The sequence below is a fragment of the Engystomops pustulosus genome, chromosome 7 (assembly GCF_040894005.1).
Source record: "Engystomops pustulosus chromosome 7, aEngPut4.maternal, whole genome shotgun sequence".
In the NCBI taxonomy this organism is placed as follows: domain Eukaryota; kingdom Metazoa; phylum Chordata; class Amphibia; order Anura; family Leptodactylidae; genus Engystomops; species Engystomops pustulosus.
The window spans coordinates 120491655-120514275 of NC_092417.1; the positions used below are offsets into that span (position 1 = coordinate 120491655).

The 22621-nt window shown below is 35.5% G+C and overlaps 1 protein-coding gene across 2 annotated transcripts in view; it reads right to left on the reverse strand.

Annotated features, from left to right (window-relative positions):
• TOX3 (TOX high mobility group box family member 3) overlaps window positions 1–22621 on the reverse strand; it is an 89591-nt gene that overhangs the window by 49780 nt on the left and 17190 nt on the right. Inside the window, exon 2 of one of the 2 annotated variants that reach the window (XM_072117697.1) lies at window positions 17802–17819. The exons of the other annotated variant lie outside the window; for it this stretch is intronic. Within the exon in view, the coding sequence (XP_071973798.1) occupies window positions 17802–17819 (18 nt within the window). The remainder of the gene's footprint in view (window positions 1–17801; window positions 17820–22621) is intronic. 2 annotated transcript variants of the gene reach the window in all.

The window sequence follows — 22621 nt, forward strand, 5'->3', positions numbered from 1 at the left end:
TCTTAGTGGTCACGCATGTGTGGGCTGCCCCGCTCATGTCTATGGAGCTGACCAAGATTGCCAAGCACAGTACTCGGCTGCTCCAGCCATCTCGTGGAGCTATGAGGGGTGCAAAGGGGGTACATCGGACCACATTGGACCCCAGTTATAGTTATCTGTGGGAGTCCCATCACTGAAGCCCCCACCAATCAGTAAGTTAGGCCCTATGCTGTGGAAAGGGCCCCACTTGCTTTGTGGGAAAACCCCTTAAAACTGCTGACCATAGGTTATGGCAATCAGGGAGACCGCAAGAAATGCCATTCAAATGTATGACAATTTTTTCCAATAATTCTCCTTCTGGATTTAATGGTTTTAGGCATACTTCCATTTGGTTAGTTTGGTCCTTACATTGATTGGATTTTTTACCTTTCCGTATTGTTATACTTGGAAAATAGGTTCATAAGTAGAGATGAGCGAGCACTAAAATGCTCGGGTGCTCGTTACTCGAGCCGAACATTTCCAGATGCTCGAGTGCTCGTTTCGAGTAACGAGCCCCATTGAAGTCAATGGGAGACCCGAGCATTTTTCAAAGGGACCATGGTTCGGGAATAAAATGTGTTATTTAATTGAAAAAGAATGTCTTCTGATAATTTGCAAACATCTGCGATCTATTCTTCACTGTTCCGCGCGTATATTATCTCCCGACAAGTTAGCAGATGTAAAGAACAGTGAAGAATAGAATAAAAACAGTGAACACAGTGAACACAGTGAACACAGGATCATTTAAGATAAAAACACAGTGCAGAACACAGTGCAGAATAGATTACAGATGTTCGGCACATCTGCTTACTTGTCGGGAGATACGCGCGGAACGGCGCGAACAAAATAGCATGTGAAGAACAATATATATGTGTGTGAAGAACACATTGCAGATGTTTAAATACATCTGCAATGTGTTCTTCACACATATATATTGTTCTTCACATGCTATTTTGTTCGCGCCGTTCCGCGCGTATCTCCCGACAAGTAAGCAGATGTGCCGAACATCTGTAATCTATTCTGCACTGTGTTCTGCACTGTGTTTTTATCTTAAATGATCCTGTGTTCACTGTTTTTATTCTATTCTTCATTGTTCTTCACTGTGTTTTTTTAATTAAATGCTCGATCTCGAGCAGGGGAAATACTCGTCCGAGCAACGAGCCGTCTCGAGTACCCTAATGCTCGACCGAGCATCAAGCTCGGACGAGCATGTTCGCTCATCTCTATTCATAAGCCTTAACAAAATTTACAAAAAAAAAACTAAGACAAGATAAGGCGAAAAAAAAAACTATTTTATCCTTTAATTCAACCTACAATATTAGAAGACAGAATTATCTGAACCAACAGAGACAAACAGATGTGATACTGATTTTTTATGATGTCTTCTTTAAAATCTCTGTTGTAAATGACTGAACCTTAATCTGTTTCCATTTCTATTTTAGTGGATCCGTTTATTTCACAGTTTATTTTTTGGTAAACACAGAGCATGAGGAACATGAAAGAGCAGGTGATAAAGTTTTTACAGTTACAATATAGAAATGAAAAGTCATAAAAGACAACACGTCTCCAAAATCGTGTCCTGAAAAACTCCCAAACTGCTAGAGCTTGTTTCTTCTTCTAGAACAGTTAATTGTTATTGTTTGTCACCAGGTACAGCGTAAACCAGTTGTTCAATGTATATAAATTCAAGAAACACACATTGCTAGGGAGTGACTCATATATCAGTCTATTATATGCTACTAGGCTAACTGCATTAAACAAATCGCTCTACCCACAGTTGAAGAATAGAAGCTATATACAGAGCAGAGGTTATTGTCCAATTTAAATCTTGGCTCTGTTCCCAGAGCTGTGCAAGATTCCAATTTGTGAAAATGTTGCTCTTTGCTACTGCCAGAAAAACTGCAGAAAATGGTATTGGGTGCCATCCAGAAATATGTCTGCAAAGTGCCAATCAACAAGTCACTGAAGATTAACAGTATAACTGTACCAAATTAATTTAAATTATAGAAACATATGGCTGAGATGTTTGCTTTACACATTTTGAAACACCTGCTTTTCACAAAATAGCAATGGACAGTGTGGGGAGATCAAAAGGAGTAACTGTTAAATACAATGGCTTTACAGAAGCATGTATAGGAAAGTTATTAAACCAAGATTACATCTCAAGTTATTGTCTCAGCTCTTCATAAAAGACATACATGATAAATCCCTTGAGAGGTTTCAATATGAATTGCAGTTCTTAGGATAGAAGATTAATATAGAAGAGTTATCTCATAAGGTATGGTATATGTAATAGGACTCTTTCATTGTTTATTATATTTATTTAAAATGAATTCTATTTATTTAAAAAACTATTATTGAGTCACCTTACTTTGTTTTCCAGGCTAAAGACAGATGACCTATTGTTACAATGGCTCACCAATTTTATTGTTTATATTTTTATTGTTTTTCTACTAAACAGTAAAATTCATGTCATAGCCAATATCACTCAGTTCGAGTGTGTTTACAACTTTCAACATTCTCTGCAGAGTTAGCCATCTACATACATAGATAAGATACTTGGTGGGGGAAAAAGGAAGGTTAGGAGGAGGGTAGGGTATTTGAAGGGGGGGGGGGGGGTTAAGTGGTTCAGTGTGTATATAATACATGTTGGATCCCAATGATATTCTCTAACATAGAAATATTCATCTAGCAAGTCCTTCCTGGAGTTTGGTGCCAAGAAACACCTGTTCCATTCTTAGAAACTTACAGTTCACACAGTGTTGCATCTAATTCCACCTGTAATCTTCTGCAAAATTCCAGATCCTCGGGAACCTCTTGAGATTATTCAGGGTAGACTGGTTTGGGGAAGTGGAAAGTGGTTGGGGCAGTGAGTGGGGAGTAGAATATAAAGAAAGGATAAGCTAGCTTCCTGGTACTCAACAATATATTAATGAGAATTTCCATACTTAATTACCTTCTGCAGGTACCTTGTATTCCTATAAACAAATAAACTCAACATAGTAAAAACTTGGGTGTCCTGCCGTGAGCCTGAGGTTCATCTACAAAGTTTATTCATCTCTAGTTCGATTGTAGGTGATATTCTTTTTATTGATGTGATATGGTATGGCCTCACCAATTTAAAGGAAACCTACCACTTGAAGTGGCAGGTATAAGAGGGAACTACCGAGCACCAGGGTGAGCTGGTGCCGGAGCTTATTTTTGTTAGTGTTTTAAACCGCAGTATTGTGATTTAAAACACTTTTTAAACTTTATGGCTGAAGCTGCCTCGGCGCAGGGAGGTACGCGCTCGGCGCACCATTCGCGCGACCGTGCACGCGGCTACATAGGAAGTGAAGGAGAGCGCATACCTCCCTGCACCGAAGCAGCTTCGGTCATAAAGTTTAAAAAGTGTTTTAAACCGCGATACTGCGGTTTAAAACACTAACAAAAATAAGCTCCGGCACCAGCTCACCCCGAGCTGGTGTTCGGTAGTTCCCTCTTATACCTGCCACTTCAAGTGGTAGGTTTCCTTAAAGATTGGAGGGGTCTAAAACTGGAACTTTCCACTGATCAATTTTTGAGCAGTCAATGCATAGAGAGTGAAAAAGGAACCAGACAGAAACCAGGCTCCCTACTGTGTGTAGTGGCGAGCTGAGTAATTACAGTTCAGTTCCTAGTAAAATTTATTGTGTATTTACTAACTTGAATGGGTTCCAGGATCATACTCCACTAATCTAAAACTAGTGAGCTATCATGAGGATAGACCATCAATATCTAGCCTGGAAAATTGACATGAAAAAAAGCTACATCAAATAAGATAATTTACTTATAAAAAAAATGAAAGTGTATGATATAAATACACCATGATATAAATACACCATGATTAAGAACAGTTAACCCGTTTGAAACGCGTTGGATTGAGAAAGGGAATATCGAAAAACAATGCTGTGGATGTTTGAATTCTGACCAAATAAAGTCTTAAAGTTTTTTCCGGAATTTGGCTGGACTGTCGACAGTTTTTTCTGTATGCAATTGGGACCTCAGCAAACGAGGTGAAGCCCGTGCCATTTCCGAAGTACATAGAGGCTGGAGGTGAGCTGGAAAAAGATTTATTTTTATTGTATGATATAAATCCCTTAACTGTGAGTCTGAATTGTATCTTAAAATATTTTAATGAAAAAAGTAATATATATATATATATATATATATATATATATATATGTCAGTTTTAGCTGACCCAAATATAAGGCAAGGCCTCTTTTACCTTAATAAAACAGGGTAAAAACTTATTGTGTGGTCACATGGTGGATTTACATTACGTTTAGAAACACAATGCAAATGCCTGGGGGCAGGGCACCACTAAATCACACATGCATTTCTTTTGAAACAAATGTGATCAACCGGTGTTTTGCAAGGATAGCTTTAGTTTTTTTTATGACAGTTTATTATGTGTATGTAAAGGTTATTTTGGTAACTTCAATATAATTTTAATGTTATTAATTATATGCTTAAGAAAAAAGAGAATAAATGTAGTGATATATAAAGAGATCTCTATATATACACACAAGCTTAATGCACTTTCCTTACAGTTTCTGTTGAGTGGTTTTCTATTATTGCTTGCCTAACAGAAACCCATCAAACAAATGTTCTATCACTGAAATAAATACTTAGGTTGACCTATACATCTAAGAGGAATGAGAACAATATCAGCTTACTTTGGGTCCAAATATGACACTGATAAATGAAGCTGTGAATTTCTATCACAGTTTCAAACAACCTGGGCAATTCTGCCTATATGTGACTCCAGTACGGACAATTTTATTCATTCATCTTCATTAAGAGGCTCTTGACCCTGCTCTCAGTAGCATCTAACAAAATGTATAACCTGACCACTTAGCTTATACAGTGTGAAACTGAAGATTTTTTATTTTAGGGGAAAGTTCTATTTTCCTTGAAGATTTCAATATTAATACTAGGTAAAGGCTATTTTCTGTAGGCCTAGCACCCAGTCATTTGCTGAAATTAGATTTTCCTTTCTTGATACCAATAAACATGTAAAAAGTGATTTTAGGGTGATACATGAAAAGGTATAATTACCAGATAGGTGACTTTTTTGTTGGCAGCACCAAATTTAGTAATGCTACTCTTTCGAATACTACTACACGAGCCGCTCAGCCATGAAAGTATACAACATAACTATATCAAAATATCAAATTCCTTAGGTCAAATGAATTAAGATCAGATGAAATCTAAATAACAGATTAATTTAATGAAATTCCTTCATTAACTTTGTTGTTTACTTTGCATAGGACAATTTCTCAGCTCAACATGGCAAAAATAGTAAACAGAATCTAATAGAAAATGACTGATTCAGTAGTCGGCTCCAAATGTACTTGTTCTCTGATATACCTTAAGTGTCTCTTATAATCATGTTAGCCAATCCAACCATAAGCCAGGCCAAAACCATTATACCTTGTTCTCAATTTTTAAACTCAATATACGAGTAGCTGAAAATGACTATTGTGCAGTTGGTGCCTACAGACTCTACTTGAATTGATATATTTCTATTTGTTAGCTGCAGTAATAAAAATATGCACATAAAAAGATGTTTTTTTTATTTATAACTCCCCCCCCCCTTTTTAGTTCTTATTATTCGATTCAAACTTTTTCTTTTATGAATGAATATGAATGAATATGAATGAATAAAAGACAACTTCATTTACTTAAACTTGACCCTTTTAAATAGTTCAGTTGATATTGCTCTACAGTTATAGAAACAGTACAAGCTGTGCTTGGCGTACAAAAGCTCTCAATCTAGCAGATCATCATTGGAGAACTCTCCTTGTTTACTATTTCCCAGCTGTGAGCCAATGGTAACAGATGGAAAGAGTCACACAAAGCTTTCCTATGACCTCCTATTGTGAAGTGAAGCTACTGAAGCATTAAACAACCTGTTCTTATTTTCTAGGTTTCCTTCCTACTATCTAGACTGCAGTCTCCAGTGTACAGCGGTGAAAGGCTATGTGCTGAACTCATGTGCACCAATTACTAGCATGGATTTGGCAGAAGATCCAATGTTCGTACAATGAAATATGATAGTGTAGGTTTTTCTTATTTTACTTTATCTCCAAGTAGATCAGAATCTAATTATCTTTATTGTTCTCTTTAAATTTCCACATTTTAAGTGACTTTCCACACAGTACAATATCAAAATATGCATTGAAAAGATAGGTTTTTAAAAATTAAAACACCTATGCTGTTCTATACAAATGACAAGTCTGCTATTTAGGGTTATTTGGGATTACTAATTTCCAATATGCTAGTAAAGATATATAAGGTATATACACTGCCTGTAGGAAAGTTGAAAAATATGAGAAAATACACTACATGCATAACGGAACTTTGAACGAATCAGAAAAGATCTGGTCAACCAAACAGATGTGAGGTTTATAGTATAGCGAGGTCGGTAATTTTTTTTTTCCCTTCCGGCTGTGGGGAGTTAGGTGGGATAGTGGGCGGGGGTTATGAAAAAAGCTAGTCATTATTATATAACAGTATGGATTATGGAATCACAGCTGTTTTGTTCTGTTGAAGGTAACTGGAAGTACCACACGAGTCAATATTAGTTACTGTATGTGCATAATAAAACAGCTACTGTATTAATACACATGTGGCTACACGTTCATGTTATTTTTTTCGAAATGTAACCTTTTGTATGGTGTGTAAAAGGTACAATACAGGATGTGATGTAATGTATAATGGAAAATATAAATAAAATGTAATTAAAAAAAGAAAAGGTAAATTTTAAGCCAATCAATCAATGTAAAGCAGTGGATTTCCACACTAGAAATATAGCTATAGTAGCAAGCTAAGGTAAAGGCCCGTCTATTCTAATAAAGTAGTTGGTGTAAATAGGATTGGTGCAGCATGTTTAAATACAAGTTTGAGACATTAGCCAAGATTCATCAAAAGTAGTGCAATCTGCAGTAACTGCAGTTTGTCTCAAGAATGTGCAGGGTGCTCCAGATTATTCAATACTGGTGCACTTTCTTCAATTTTCTGGCGTACCCAACACTGCTCTGGAAATGTGCACCATTTTATTTTATGTGCACCACAATTCTATCAAATCGCTGTATTAAATGTGTTGTAAACACTGAGTAAGCACTATCACGCTCGTTTAGGTGCTCTTTTTTTTCTGTCTTCTCGGTCACAGCACAGCTGTGACACAAAACTGCCGCAGGCAATTTTTAAATATAAGTGCAAGCTCCAAAGACATTCTTTTCAGTGCAAAGGCAGATCTGGGCCATTAGCTATTGATAGGTATAGGAGCAAACCTCATCCCACTGCTCAGTTGTTGGGTTGCAAATGCAGGTCATTTACCTTGCATGCAATGCAGCAAACCATGGCTGATAACAGTGGTGTTTCCAAAGGGCTGAGATAATACTTGTTTACCTATAAATCTATTGGAAAACATCAGGGGTCTATGAAACTGAGTAGTCGGAGAGACCCAAAGTGCCTTAAAATTAAATGCTGTGCTTAAAGTGAATTTTAGTGCATTTGACTTGATTTTAATGTCTTGATAGTTGGCTTGTATGTGATGGATTACTGGATGTTTATTTAGCTGTGTGTATATAGACTATACTTGTCTACAATTAATTACATTTATTCATTTTTTGTGTTCATTTATAGTTTTGCTTTTCTTTGCTAGAATATCAATGAGCATAACAGAAACGGAAAATATCTGATGATGTACCCTAGATAGCTCTGGGTTATTTGTAAGATAGATAGACATGGATAGAGAGCTAAAACTAGATACACTGTATAACATTTCCTGTATAAAGATAATAATATAATGCATTACTATCATCACACACATTTTCCACAAGGTCCAATATTAATTTTCACCTTTCCGAAATTTCAGGTTTATTTATAATCATAATGGGAAAAAAACCCACCATGATTTACGTGCCAGAATTTCCAAATCAAACATTTCCCATTATGATCGAAGAACTCATCTAAAATACATTTCTCTTGTACATAAAGCTTCCATGTTATTAGCCTTCCTTTAAATCACAAACACACGCCAATGTCAATTTCAAGCACTCAAGGTCACAGTCCTACATTGTAGTTTGCAAATTTACCATCTTACCAACATTTTCCCATTCAGCCGCTTTTATGTAGAGCTAACAATTCAATAATGCAATATTGCACAGTGAATTTTAATAATGTATTATACAACCCAGAATAATTCCCTCAGTTTTAGAGTCTTAGAATTAATGAAGTCTTATTAGTTTCTTTCCACTGCTTCTGTAATTATTCTTTCCAGATTTTTTTTAAACTTAAAGAACATTTTTAAATAATGTGATTCAGTTTTCCTCAGTGCATGATAAATTTAACATGACACGCTGTGTAACTGACATTTTAATGAGCAATTATATGAAGAAAATGTATCTACAAATTAATTTGAAGCTAAATATACATTTCACATGCCTATGGACTAAATGTATATACATTTATCGAATAAAAGATTGAATTTATAATCTAAATATATTTCTTGGAATTAGCAATGGTCTGATACTAGATCATGGTATTTCTTGTAGAATTATAAAACGGAAAAAGGTATTCCAAGAAGCCTAAAAAAGAAGTATTTAATCAAACTAAAAGAAAAACCACATACTTACCTCTCTGGAAAGCTCGTCTTTAACAGTAATGATCTCCAATGGCCTCAGTGGTTATCAATGACTGAACGTCATGTTAGCACAAAGGCCAGGGATTGGCTCAACCAAAACAGACACAGTCCATGTAGATATAGCAATTTTAATTTGGCTCAGTGTTAACTTGCCCACATACCTAATTTTGCGGTTTAATCCACACCCTGGTCTAGTGTTGTTTACTGCTGAGGTCAGTGTCTGGGTGCCATGTTGACCTAAGCTTTATAGCCACATCTGCATTGCAGCAAAATAAATCACGAGTAGCATGGGGTAGCATTACAAACTAGCCTGTATAGATTTATATTATAATTGTATAAGTAGCAAATTATTATCATTAAATTCATAACCATTTGTCTGCTGACAAAACTAGTTGAGAGCTTTTTTTTGAATGTTCAGCTATAATTGTTTTCATTACCATTAGATACATTTGTCTTTTTGAGCTCTTTTTATGAAGACTTTTTGGAGATTAAAAGTCAAAAACAAAGCATTTTTAGGACATGAGCTAAGCAGGATACATAATGTACTGTCTTCATACATTGGGGCATTATGAACAGACATACCAAATATGGGAATTTTTTATTTTAACATTTTGATCATATTAAAATGGCTTTAATGAGGCAAGGGGATATTTGAGTTTAATTATGGACTTTTTTTCATTGTTCAAGGAGGGGACTAGAAGGTAATGCTATGAATACACTGCAATACTATGGTGGCTGTCAGCAAAAGTTGACAGCCAGTGTATTAGGTCCTGCTTTTTGCAGAACTTAATGTAAAGTAAACATTAGCTAAATGGACACTATTTTTGTTAATGCTGACTGAAGGCATTGATGCAAGGGGCTCATTTTCTGGCCCTGTTCAAACACCATGGAATAACTTTACATCATGGTGCAAAAATATACTGACCACCATGTGCAGTTATGCAAATTTTATACAAAAAATTGTACAACTTTCCATTATACAGATAATAAACTTGTTTGTCAACAATGATCAACCCCAACCCTAATATATTGTGTCATGAAGTGACACATATAGATTTAAGTTACAAAATAATTATCATTGTTTTTAAAGTTTTCCATGTCATTATCTATCTGTAATAAATAGTACACTATTTTTCAATTTTCATTCTGCCCACTAAGCTTAGTAAAAGGCTGATACTTGCTAAATCTGTTGGGGCTTTCTATGCTGCAATCACCTTATTTATATCACATGACAAGGCAGACAGGATTACTACTGACAATAGATGATGTCAGAGCTTATGTTCACCCTTCTCTTCAAAGTGCATTTCTCTATTGCTGCTTATGGCCAAGAGACTTCTGAAATGCACATCACTACTTATATATATAAAAAAAAAAAAACAGAAGAGAAGCTCAGGCAATATGGCTGTCCCTATGATAATGTACAGAAATGAATAAAAAAAAAAAGTGTGTTTCACTTTCTGGTTTTAATAATTAAAACAGAACATTGATGATACATTCCCTTTTATGTCTCTTTATATGGTTTGTCCTTAAAAAGACATATTCAGAGTTATTGAGCTGCAACTCCCATATGTCTGCTTCATTACAGAGATTACAGCCTGCCTAGCAATGTCTTATTAGGGACATTATTCAATAAATAGCATACATTTATTTCTTCAGTTTAAAGTCATTTCTTAAACCGATTAATGTTTTTGGCACATTTGGCTATTCTATAGAAGATATACCATTATCCGCATTTACAATATGGATACTTACAATGACTTCCGTGTAATGAATGACATAAGGATGCAACTTCTATATTCTGCTGTTGAGGTTTGCATAGGACACTTGAACATTATAAATGTACATCTTTTTAATACATGATTTATGGGGTAGATTTTATTCCTAATCCCTTTTCCTTTTCATATAAACATCTATTGGCTCTAAAAAGCTTTCATTTACAATTTGTTATTCAGCCTGGAGAAGCATGCATTCCACTATGTACTTAACCAATAAAGGCTCCATTTCAATTAACCACTGTGTAACATGATCATTAAATGACTGAGTAAACAAACAGAGGCTAAAATGAAAGCTTGTGCTATTCCCCATATGTTTGGCAAGAATCCCTTCAGGGAAATGTAGACCTGAGGTGTGGTGTACACTGCATACTGTATAAAGTATGTCTTAGAAAACTTGTGGATCATAAAGACACAAAAGTCTTTTGACAAAGAAGAAATAGGAGCTAGAATGCCGCCTGCTCTAACCACAAGAACCATCATTCCTCATTCTTCATCTTGAATCTTATTAAGTATGTGATTTCATAGACACTAAAGTGAAAATATTTACTATCCATAAACTGTAGAATATATCAGTTGGTATAATGAATAGAAAACTCTGAAACATGCATTATTTACAACATGGGGAATTGAAATTTGCAGGAGCTAGCATATACAACTGTAGCAATATAATACACAATGATAATGATATCTGGCTTATGAATATAGCAATTCTTCCTCTCAAGTTACAATGACTATTACTTGGATCCCTTGACTAAACACTGGAGTAGAAAAGATTTCAACATATGTCAAGTACTTTGCTTCTTTAGATTGCACAACCTAGGCCTCCATAGCCTCTTTAAAGGTTGAATATTGACAGAATTCTCCCTTTAATAGGAGGTGCTAGTACATGACTGCCTTTTATCTTTATTTTTGGAAAGGATATTGTGTTCCCAGTGGGGAATGGCACATAATAAGACGTAAAGGAAATCTACCACATGGATGGTGCTTACACCAATCACACTTACATACTTACAGGGTGTGTCTCCTGAAACAGAATCGCTTCTTTTTGCTTCTAATAGCTTAGCTTTTGAGAAAACCCATATTTTAAAATTATGAAAATGAGCCTCATGGGCTCATGGCTAGATGACAGAAGCGCCTCCTGGCTCCGTAGTTAGCTAATTATTCACACCAATATTCAGAGTTTCTACAAGTCTCCTCCCTTCCCCAACCAGAGACCCGGAGGAGTGGAGGAGTGAATAATAAGCAGGCCACAGAGCCTGCTTTTTTTGATGTAGCCACATGTGACCTCCACACCTAAAGTGAAACAATATTCTCTTTCAGATACTGATAGACAATAAAAATAGTGGTCATTTAGGGCCCTTAAAATCAGTAGATAAATGAAGTTTTTACAATTACACCCCACTGATCGAAATTTGATTACCAATTTCATGGAGAGGACAGAAATTCCATCAACCTCCAAGTTACAAAAAAAAAAAAAAATTCTTAAGTTGAATTTGTAAGCAATTTGGAGCAGTATATTTTGTAAGTGTAATACCAGACACATTTGACACATTTTTGTCCCTGTGACAGTTGGATTTTCCAAATTTTAGGAATTTGGTAACAAGACACTTTTGATACAGTTGACCATTGCAGCCTAGGGATAAAGATCAGTAAATTAACATCTTCCAGGGAGCTCTACCGAGCTGTCACCGTGGGCAGAGAGGTCCATCTGTAATTAGGAGTCATCTTTAAGTCTGGTGTTCTGAACTCAGGGACTGTCAGTATTTATATAATTTTTTTAAATATATTTATTTGAATTAAAACACTGCAGATTTAAAGTGGGAAGTTTTGGCCAATAGTGTACAACATCAGAAAGTGCAAGTACAAATTTGCTCCCGACAATAATTTTGGTGTGATTGATGGATGGCTCGTCACAAAACACTTTGCAGATTTTAAGAAAAAAGGATTATTTCTGTAAATGAATCTAGTTTAGATTCCATGTAATAACAGGTTTCTATTGTTTAACCAAACAGCAGCAACAATTAATTGAGCCTATGGTAGAGGATGTGATGAGTCACATGTTAGTTCAGAATATAGAGCAATAGAATAGCCCTGTATAGTTACTTTCAACGACAGCTGTTCAAGTTTTCACCTAAGTTGATGAAACCATAGAAACCATCTCTAGAACTTACTTAACTTCTAATTACATATACTTAGAAATATTAATTAACCTACATGTTGTTGGATAATGTAGAAATAAAATATCCATGGACCTACAAATGAGTAATGCAAAATACTTTAAATAAAAAAAATTATGTTTAAAATAATAAAGCAGTTTAATGTTAAAGGTATATAAAAAGGGGAAATGTCTGTCTTACAGAGAGAGTTCATCTAGCTAAATATGTTCTTCTCTTAAAATGTTAAAAGAAATAAAATCATAAAAGTACTTCAGCTTGTCCCTTTCATTTAGATTAGATAACTAGCCGATTGATGAGAGACCCAGCAGTCAGAAGATAGTGGATAACTTAGAAACTTGGGACAACCACTTTAAGTTACTTCAATAACTTTTGATTTATTTGATTTTAATTTTAACAACTCAAAAATCTATAGGTAAGTAGACGCAGACAGATTTAATCTGCTAGCTTCGGTTCCATAGCAACCGGCTTGTTGCAGGTAACTTATATTTGAAATGGAACATAAACTATACTGACAATATCGAAGCAGAGTATATTTGAGAAACAGACTGACAAGTTGTATTGATCCATTGAGGATTAAAGAGAATATTAAATATTGAGAAAATAGGTGTAACCGATTGGATATAGTCTAGGTGGAAACACAACCAATGAGTTCTGAGAATATGCAGAGATAAGCTTTTTTTTCTGGGTGAGAGATCATATTCAGATGTTAATTTACACATACATATTAAGGAGAAATATAGTATATCCTATATACTCTCCAAAATTGTTATTTTATAATTATAAGTTTTTTGTTTTTTTTAAAGCTGGCTGGCTGTATGCTACAAGGGGCAGGCTGGGCTGGCTGTATACTACTGGGAGCTGGCTGGCTGTATACAACTGGGAGGCTGTGACCAATACATTTCCCACCCTCGGCTTATACTCTGGTCAATGGGTTTTCCCGGTTTTTGGTGGTAAAATTAGGGGTCTCTGCTTATACTCGGGTCGGCTTAAACTCGGGTATATACGATACTTTAAATTTAGCAAATCTTTATTGCTTGCATAGTAGAAGATAGATAGCACCTTATAAACACTGATCAACAATATAGCTGTTATTTATTTGAACAGAAACCTACAGCAAAGTCATGTGAATCCAGAAGCTCAAGGCCCATGCTATTGCAATGCTTCTATACAGTATAGATAAACAGTAATCCTTCCTAATACAATCCATAGTTTGAACATGCCTTATTAAAAACAAAGCATATTTGCCTAGCAGAATATATTTTCATAGCATTGCCAATGGTAGCATTCTACTAACAATGTATTTATTCACTAGTCTAAATGATGTGCTTGGTAACTTGTAAGGCTTACAATAACCTAAGTAAACATTAGTTATGAATTACAACACAACGAAAGCTAAACTCCAAACAGCAGCCTGCTGTGACCACAAATAACCCTAGAATTCAAATAACCTTATAATGTACCCATACAGGTCCTGGAGGCTGAGCTATAAGCACTTCATACTGGAAAACCACTTAGCAGATCTTTGTGCCGGATGGATAAGAACACTATTGAGCTACTGAAGATTTTATTTCCCATGCTAAAAATAAACACATCTAGCCATCTAACAATGCAGAATAGGCAGAGTTTGAATGGAGCACCAGTTTGGTATGTATGTTCTTGATCCATTCAACTCTACGGGACGGCAAGAAATAGCCTCTTTGTTTCAATTCCCAGTATTTTGACTCCTACCAGTAGTAGTTATCCTATCTGCAATTAAAAGGGCAAAACTTGTTATAACTAGAGTTCCCCACTCAGATTTTAGAGTAACCATGGTTCAGGCATGATAAATCAGGGGCACATACTCGTAGATCCAGGCACTGTGGTAATCTTATATTTTTTATGCATGGCCTCCCTCAAGACTTGATTGAGCAGTGGGGAGGACAGTAACAGTCTGTAAAGTCACATCACAGAGGTGTTAGGTCTATGAGCAAATGTCCCTTGTTCATCATGCTGGATTTTGACGGTAGATTTCTTTAAAAGAATAACCATGAAAGATGTTTTATGAATCAAACTGCTGCTATAAGCTTTTGTCTGGACTCCTGCTAAACACCAATCTGAAGCTTCTTCTAGCAGGCCCAGGAAAAAAGATTTATGATAGCATATCCCTCTATTGAAATGTGGGATCTAGATTTGCTTGTTAAAGTCCATCCCAGTAAGTTGCCCAGGGAATAAAAATACAACTCTAGTGGCAAGGAATTTCCTAAATCTGTCCTCATATCCTATACAAATACCGCAGAAAAGATAAAACCACTATGCAGTCTAGATAATAATTCTAACAAAAGTAAAGTATGTTTTACATGGTTATCTCTTATTTTACCTCTGCATTTCACAATATTTTACCTCTGGTTTAAGATATCAACACAAGATTTAAAACTTTGCCATTAATGGCAAATTAACAATTGGCCACTATACAGGCGGTCCCCTACTTAAGGACACCCGACTTACAGACAACCCATAGTTACAGACGGACCCCTCTGCCCACTGTGACCTCTGGTGAAGCTCTCTGGATGCTTTACTATAGTCCCAGACTGCAATGATCAGCTGTAAGATGTCTGTAATGAAGCTTTATTGATAATTCTTGGTCCAATTACACCAAAAATTTTGAAACTCCAATTGTCACTGGGGCAAAAGAAAAAAAATTCTCTAGAACTTCCATTATAAAATATACAGTTTCGACTTACATACAAATTCAACTTAAGAACAAACCTCCAGACCCTATCTTGTATGTAACCCGGGGACTGCCTGTAACTGGAATATAATAGAACTGTCTGTGCAAAGTCTTTATCAATCAATTTGTCCTCTGAAAGTAACTTTTATAAAGCACCAGTGCTCACGTGTGTCATTTTACCGATAGATCTATTTTCATTTTTATTAGCTGCCGTGTCAACACAAGTTGTGGTTCACTGTCCTTTCAATGAGTTGCTTTTCTCTTTCCAATTTCTAGGAATAACATGGCCTGTGGGTAATAGACTGTTTCCAGGTAAATGGCCTAGTAAAACCATTCATTCATCTAGAATGGTGAAATACAAGATACATTGACAAAATTTTAGTTGGTAATTACATTTACTAAAATCTATTCACCAAAGCTTCACTCCAAGCCTCAACAACATTGCTGACAGATGAGCTGACATAGACAATTAATAGAGTAGTGTACAACAGCTGTACATGTCCCTCTCCTTGGGCGCTATGTAAATTGTGTTTCCTATTCATGAGCCAGCAACTCCGACAAACTGTTTACAAGAGGCTGTTTTGCAAAAGACAGCACACTGCGCTAGGATTTCATCAAACTGACCCTCAGGTTTTCAAGACCAACACATCAACAGAAGACTGCAATGCCAGCACGTTTTACAATGATGAATGAGTGAATGCAAAGGCAGACAGCTTGTAAGCAAAGTTTTTCAGACAAAGGTAATTTGAGAAGATAAAAGAGAAAAACGATTTGTAAAAAGATGCTTGTGCTCCCGAAGATAGATCAGAGAGATAGAGAGGCAGAAAGCTTAATACAACCCAGGAAGTGGCACAATACTGTTTCTTTTATGAAATATGATATGGCAGGTAAACACAAAGGATATGGTTAAACCTGAACAAAAGCTGATAGCAGGCTGTTCACAGAGGTCATTCTAATTACTCTTTTCTCCAACCAAAGTAAATAATGTGACCCATTGTTTGCAGTTAATCAACTCTGTATCATGAAACACATTTTTTATCAATAGAAAAGAGATCCTTTATCGTGTACATGGGTAAGGAAATAAAAAGATGATTATGTAAATAAAGTAAAAAGTTACTTATAACTTTGTGCATGACACAAAAGCAGCATTGCCGAGTTTCATCAAAATGCCCCTGCTGTGTTGCAAATTAACATACAGAACCAGTTAGCCTAGCAAATTAATACAACAGTTTATTCAATGAGACAGCAGGGTTTTACAACTGTTTAGAGAACATTAATTGTAAAAGCAATCTGTACAGACCCAATTGTCTTGCTGGGCACTCTTATTATAATCTTCCCATAGACTGTCACAAGTAGAATGCTCTTGCTTTAGAAACTACACCAGGCACAATATGGAAAAGACACCTGTTCTAAGCGAGTGAGGCTAATGTTCAGCTCTATTAGGCCTAGGGCAGTGTTTTACCACCTTGTCTGGTTTCTTGTACTACTTTGAGACTTTTTTGTCTCAACTGCAACAAAAGGTATTGAAAAGAAGTACAAGAAACCAGACAAGGTGGTGCGAAATCCCCACTTCCACTTTATTTTAGCTTCTGGGACAATGACATATGTGTAGCAGCCACCTACACACTATATTCCATCATGATAACAACATTATTGCTCACATACAATACTATGAATTCTGACTTTCCAATAAGCTAACACCTCAGTTATACATCCTACAAAGATTACACCACTTTTATGAGGCACTTTTCATTTAACCAGACAAACAGCAGGTTATACCCAATAAACAATATTTGTTTTTAGTAAACACAAAACTGCTTCCTTAAACCTCAATGTTTTACTGACACTCAAAGACATTCAGCACATCTTACTCATGGATTACTGTTGAAGGACGGAAATTCCCACATGATGCTGCTTTTAAATATTATTCCATCAGAAACAACCATCTATTTTCTCATGGATTTAATTTAGCATTTTTTAAATTCCTTTAACTCTTTGGCATTTTACTTACCTTAACAGGTGGTATTTTGGGCATAAACTTGCTAAATCAAATCTATGTTTTGAACTACAGCAGTAACAAGCAGATTAATGTATTTATAGGTGCAGTAGTTGTTACATAGATAGTCAAATCATAGGCTAAAACAGGTTAAACATGCCAGGTGATGTAATGTTTGTGCACAATGCAAATTAAAATCGTTTCAATTAGCGGGTGTAACAATTTACCATAATGTTCCATATTAATACTTGGCATAGACTGCTCTATCACCATCTTTATCAGCAAGCACAATGCATTAACTTTACATTATTTTGGTCTTCTAATTTTACATACATAATGTGATATAACATTATAGGAATAATGCACTCAGTGATGTCATTGAAAAGGTTAAATCTATGCAATGGTGATACAGTGCAGGCATAATGAACGCAACTGCAAAGGAAAGTTTGAAACATACCTGTGACCTCATAGCATACTGTAAGGGAAAAAAAATATGTCACTTGCAGATATACCCATGACAAAATACAGGTGCTCAGTAACCAAACCTTATGGACATAAACACATTTCTGGGGCTCCATCTCCACATCAACTGCTATTCCAGATAGATACCTTGATAGATATTTCAACAGGTCCAATGTAAACATTAACAACTGGGATGCACAATAGTCCTGCCAAGTCAAGCCAAATCATACTATTCAGTACCAAGAAAGTACAAATATCTCCTTGATTGTTGTAATAAGGCCACTGTCAGTCACCTTAAAACTCTAATTAGTCATTTAGTTGATTTCAACCTCAATTCAACCATTTTACTCATTAGGGCAAATTTATCAAGCTGTCTGAAAGTCAGAATATTTCTAGTTGCCCATGTCAACCAATCACAGCTCCCCTTTAAAATAATCATGCACACTGGTAAAATGAAAGTTGAGCTCTTATTGGTTGCCATTGGCAACTAGTAATATTCTGACTTTCAGACAGCCTGATAAATGTGCCCCACTGTGTTGAATTAATATAGACATAAAGCATACAACATAACAAGTCTGGTGCTACATTCAGATAAGGAAATGTATTCTTGAGTGATTCTGTCATCTCTAGTGCCATATATCTAGAAGATAAGTAATAGATTAGGCCAATTGTACTTGTCCATTTTGTTCACAGCATATGTGAGGATGGTCTCATGACCCATAAAAATACAGCACTGATGGTTCTCAGCAAATTATACAAATGTTTAATTAGAATGGTGAAATCAAGGAAGCTACTTTGTCACCTTTGACTCCTCATAATACTACAAAGCTACTTAAAAATATAGTTAGTAAGTGGGTTCTAATGTGATACTATAGTTTTCATACAACACCACACATTTTTGTAAATTATTTTAAACCTTCCCTTTCACATACAGATTGTATAACTGTAAAAGCCTCTGCAAGGAAACACAATAAGAAAAAAATCTGTCTTTTTAGAATTTAATATGTCATTATAACTTTGATTTATCAAGGTAGTCATTTTCTATTTTACAATTATTAGAAAGGTTCAAATCATTTGACATGACTAAATTAATTTGGTCATATTGCCAGAGCATGGATTTTCAAGTTGATAAAAGTTCCTGATTAGATACAAAATAAATCTCTTGAAATGGTATCCATAATTTAATCTCATTAACCATAGAGAGCACTGAAATTAGCTTGAAGCATTAAGAATAGTGATATTCATTAAGTGTTATGTAATAGGGCAAAGGAATAATGACCAGGTTAAGCAGATGGGAGAAATTTAAGACAACGGGATATGTGGCAATAAATTATGCTCAGTGGAGGACACAAAACTGTTATTGTTATATACAGATTTATGTTATGGCTCTTTTACAGCATGAATGCTTTTCATAAAGCTTACCATACTCTAAGTGAACTATATTCTAATAAAAAGGTATTGGTAAGTAATTTACTATTATTATTACAAATGATTCCAGTAAAGAGTGCCGATTTGCAGATCAGACATCCACACATCAGATATTATACTTTGAGTTATATTGCTGTCTTTTAATATGAATGTTTATTTCATATCTGCAAACCTAGTTTACATGCAAAGGGAGCTATTGCACTAACACACACACACATTATATATATATATATATATATATTATATATCATGAGCAACGTTGATGTGGGACTCATACTTAAATTTGACCTTTCCGGACTCCCAGACCTGATCCCAAACTGGATTAGAAATTTGGGCTCTGGGCTGGATTCGGCTGAACGACACAGCCGTACCTTTTTAAATGGCAGTGGCAAAGTTGCCAGTGGCATTTAAATAACTCTGACAGCGCTGTTTTCTGTCATTTTGGGAAGGGTGGTCGCTCTTGATGACATCATCTTTCCAAAAAGGCGGTGCCCTGTGCAAAGTTCACTGCAGACTGGAACTTTGCTTTTAGGTTCCGCTCATGACTAGTCATGAGTCAAGAATGGATGCGGTTTGTGTGGCATTTACTCTGAAATATTTCAATGTAACAGAATTCTATGGTTCTAAGTTCTGTGGAGTAAACACAGATTCTACTTTTTTATGCCAAAGTGCCTTACATAATAAAGCATTGCTTCTGCGTTTTTGCCTTTGCGCTTTAGAAGATGAGGAGTGTTCAGTTTAACATCTACAAATCACACATATACAAATTGCTCAACTAATTCCCGATGATACATTCAACCATTCAACAGTGTTTGCCCAGGAGATTTTATGCGAGTTAACTCATACTAACCAAGGGGGTAGTAACTTTTTTCTCTAGTGGGTGTGCTTCTGTGAGCCTGTGCGAAAATAAAACTTTAGGCTGGCTGCACACAAATTGATGCATCCGTGGAATCAGGCTAACATATGGTCCATTTCCTTGTGCTGCTGGCCTTATCAAAGGCTTTTTACATAGAAACTTCCAAGGGCCATATCTTTTGTGAAGGTGTATACATTCAAAAAAGGCTGGTAAGCTGGAGCATTAAAAAAACAAAACTATTTCAACAGGAAACTCACTTTTTTTAACTACTATTTATTTGATATAAATAAAAATAACAGCAATGGATGATGGCTTCCCTGATTGCAGCAGTTATAAAAGCATGGTCATATACATGCACTTAATAATATATGCGCAAAGTGACAGCACTTTTTACATTAAGTATGGTGCCATGGTGGGTGGCGAGTGAGAAATATTTCATGGGCTAGTTTGGCCTCTTATATCCTACCTATTGAGTTAATTCATTACAATAGATTAAAGAGTATTCTATGTCTGCACCCACACAACAACTCTTGCTGTTCTTGTACTTTAAGCAATAAAGTCTTTACAGGATGGGATTGTGACCCCAATATTGGATCTTGATATCAGTTACATAACTGCAAAATAAATCAACAGTCTCTGATTAGTCTAGATTTGTAACCTCCCACCATGTAAAGGATGCTGAAATTGTTACACTGTACAGAGGTTAAACCATAAGGCTCTTTCCAGTGTAGGGTAGCAGTGCATGGTCCTATACACTTTAATGCACTTTAGTTCCTCAATGCTCCCTAAATATTGTAAGAAGCCTTATGATTCTGGAACCAGAATATATTATTGATGGGGGGGGGGGGGTGTCTTAGTTCTGGATGATCACCTATTGGATACCAAGCTAGTGGATATTTTGTCAGCATTAAAATACAATATAACCATGACCCACTGAGCAGTCCATGGAATTCTTTCCCTTGACAACAAAAGCATCGATAACAAAAGCCTACCAAATATAGACAGGACATTTATATTTTGTGGTCACATATTTGGTCCTGTTGACAGATTCACTTTATGAATGTCATGATCAAAGTACAGTATCTCTGTAATATATATAGAGGACAGTAGGACATGCACTACATTATAGCAGGCTGCCTGCTCTCTTTATAGCATTTTAATCAGTTTCTGCCAGATAAACTGATTCCTATATAAATTTGATCCTTCGTAAATATAATACGGATTAGAGCATATGATACAAAATGGTCTTGAGAGAAGAGATATTTTAAATAGTTACAAAATATCTGACACTCAGAAATGATGTGGGATGAACAATAATATTATCCTTCATATTGTAATGATTAAATCTTTAAAATATTTTTAAATGAAAACCTCTGGATTCAATAGAAGATATTTGTATATATGTAGATACGTATACTGAATGCATTCATCTGACGTGAATGTTTATCTGCATTTTTCTACCAACGCAGAAGTGAACTGGACCTTAGACCCCAATACACTCTATGGGATCTATTAACAATCTAATGTCTATATACATACACATGTCTGCACACGTATAGACCAAACTGTAATAGCAGTTAGATCAGATAGTCCTTTTTTAATTACAGTTTCATCGTTCAAGACTAGCTGTTGTTACAACAAAAATAAAAGAAGTGCATCCAAACGTTTAGGCAAATCTTTTCCAATATGTATGCAATTTTACACCAATAGGGATCTGCATTTATGCTAGTCTCCATCTTTTTATTGGCCTTTTTGTGGGGGTACTGGTATTAGCCAACCTACATCTGTTAATACTGGACATTACATCTACAGTTACTGGTTAGAGGCCAATATACAAGTTGAGTATATGGTTCTAATTTAAAGAGTAATTTGTTCTCTTAATAAGGTAGTTTTGGTTTTTTCAAACAATATTATCAAAGGTTATTTTTTAGCATCTTTAATTTGTTCAGTGAAAAATATTAATTGTTGGAGAGAAGTACTTTAGATCATCTTACGATAATCAGTGCAACAACAAGCATCTATGCTAAAAAGAATCCTATGCAATTTCCCTGTTTTCATAGCACATTTCATATATTTTTGTGAAGTCTCAAAATATTGTAATCCACTCTTAATGGAAAATTCACATCAAATAAATCTATCTTAGCACAGAAGTTAAAATACACATCAGACAAATAACCCAAACACAGTTATGAGCTCCACCTCAACTGTAGGACCATTGTATGGAGGGGTATGAATGGAGCGGAGGCATACTTTATTGCCGTATATTAAATTCCTTATATTTTCAAACTAGAATGTCTCATTATAAATGATGTCTCATCTCTCTCAACTGCTTAATTGTAGATATTTTTCACAGAAGTCAAAGTAACAATGTGTAACATATGGTGCAGAAGATATTTAACTAGGAAAGATTTTTTTGGATCTAAATAAAAAGGAATCCAACAATTATATCCAATACTAGCTGTAGCTCCTGCTGTTGCCCGAGATGGTAAATAACTGATCTTAGCTATAGCAAAATAGAAAGGGTCAACAAA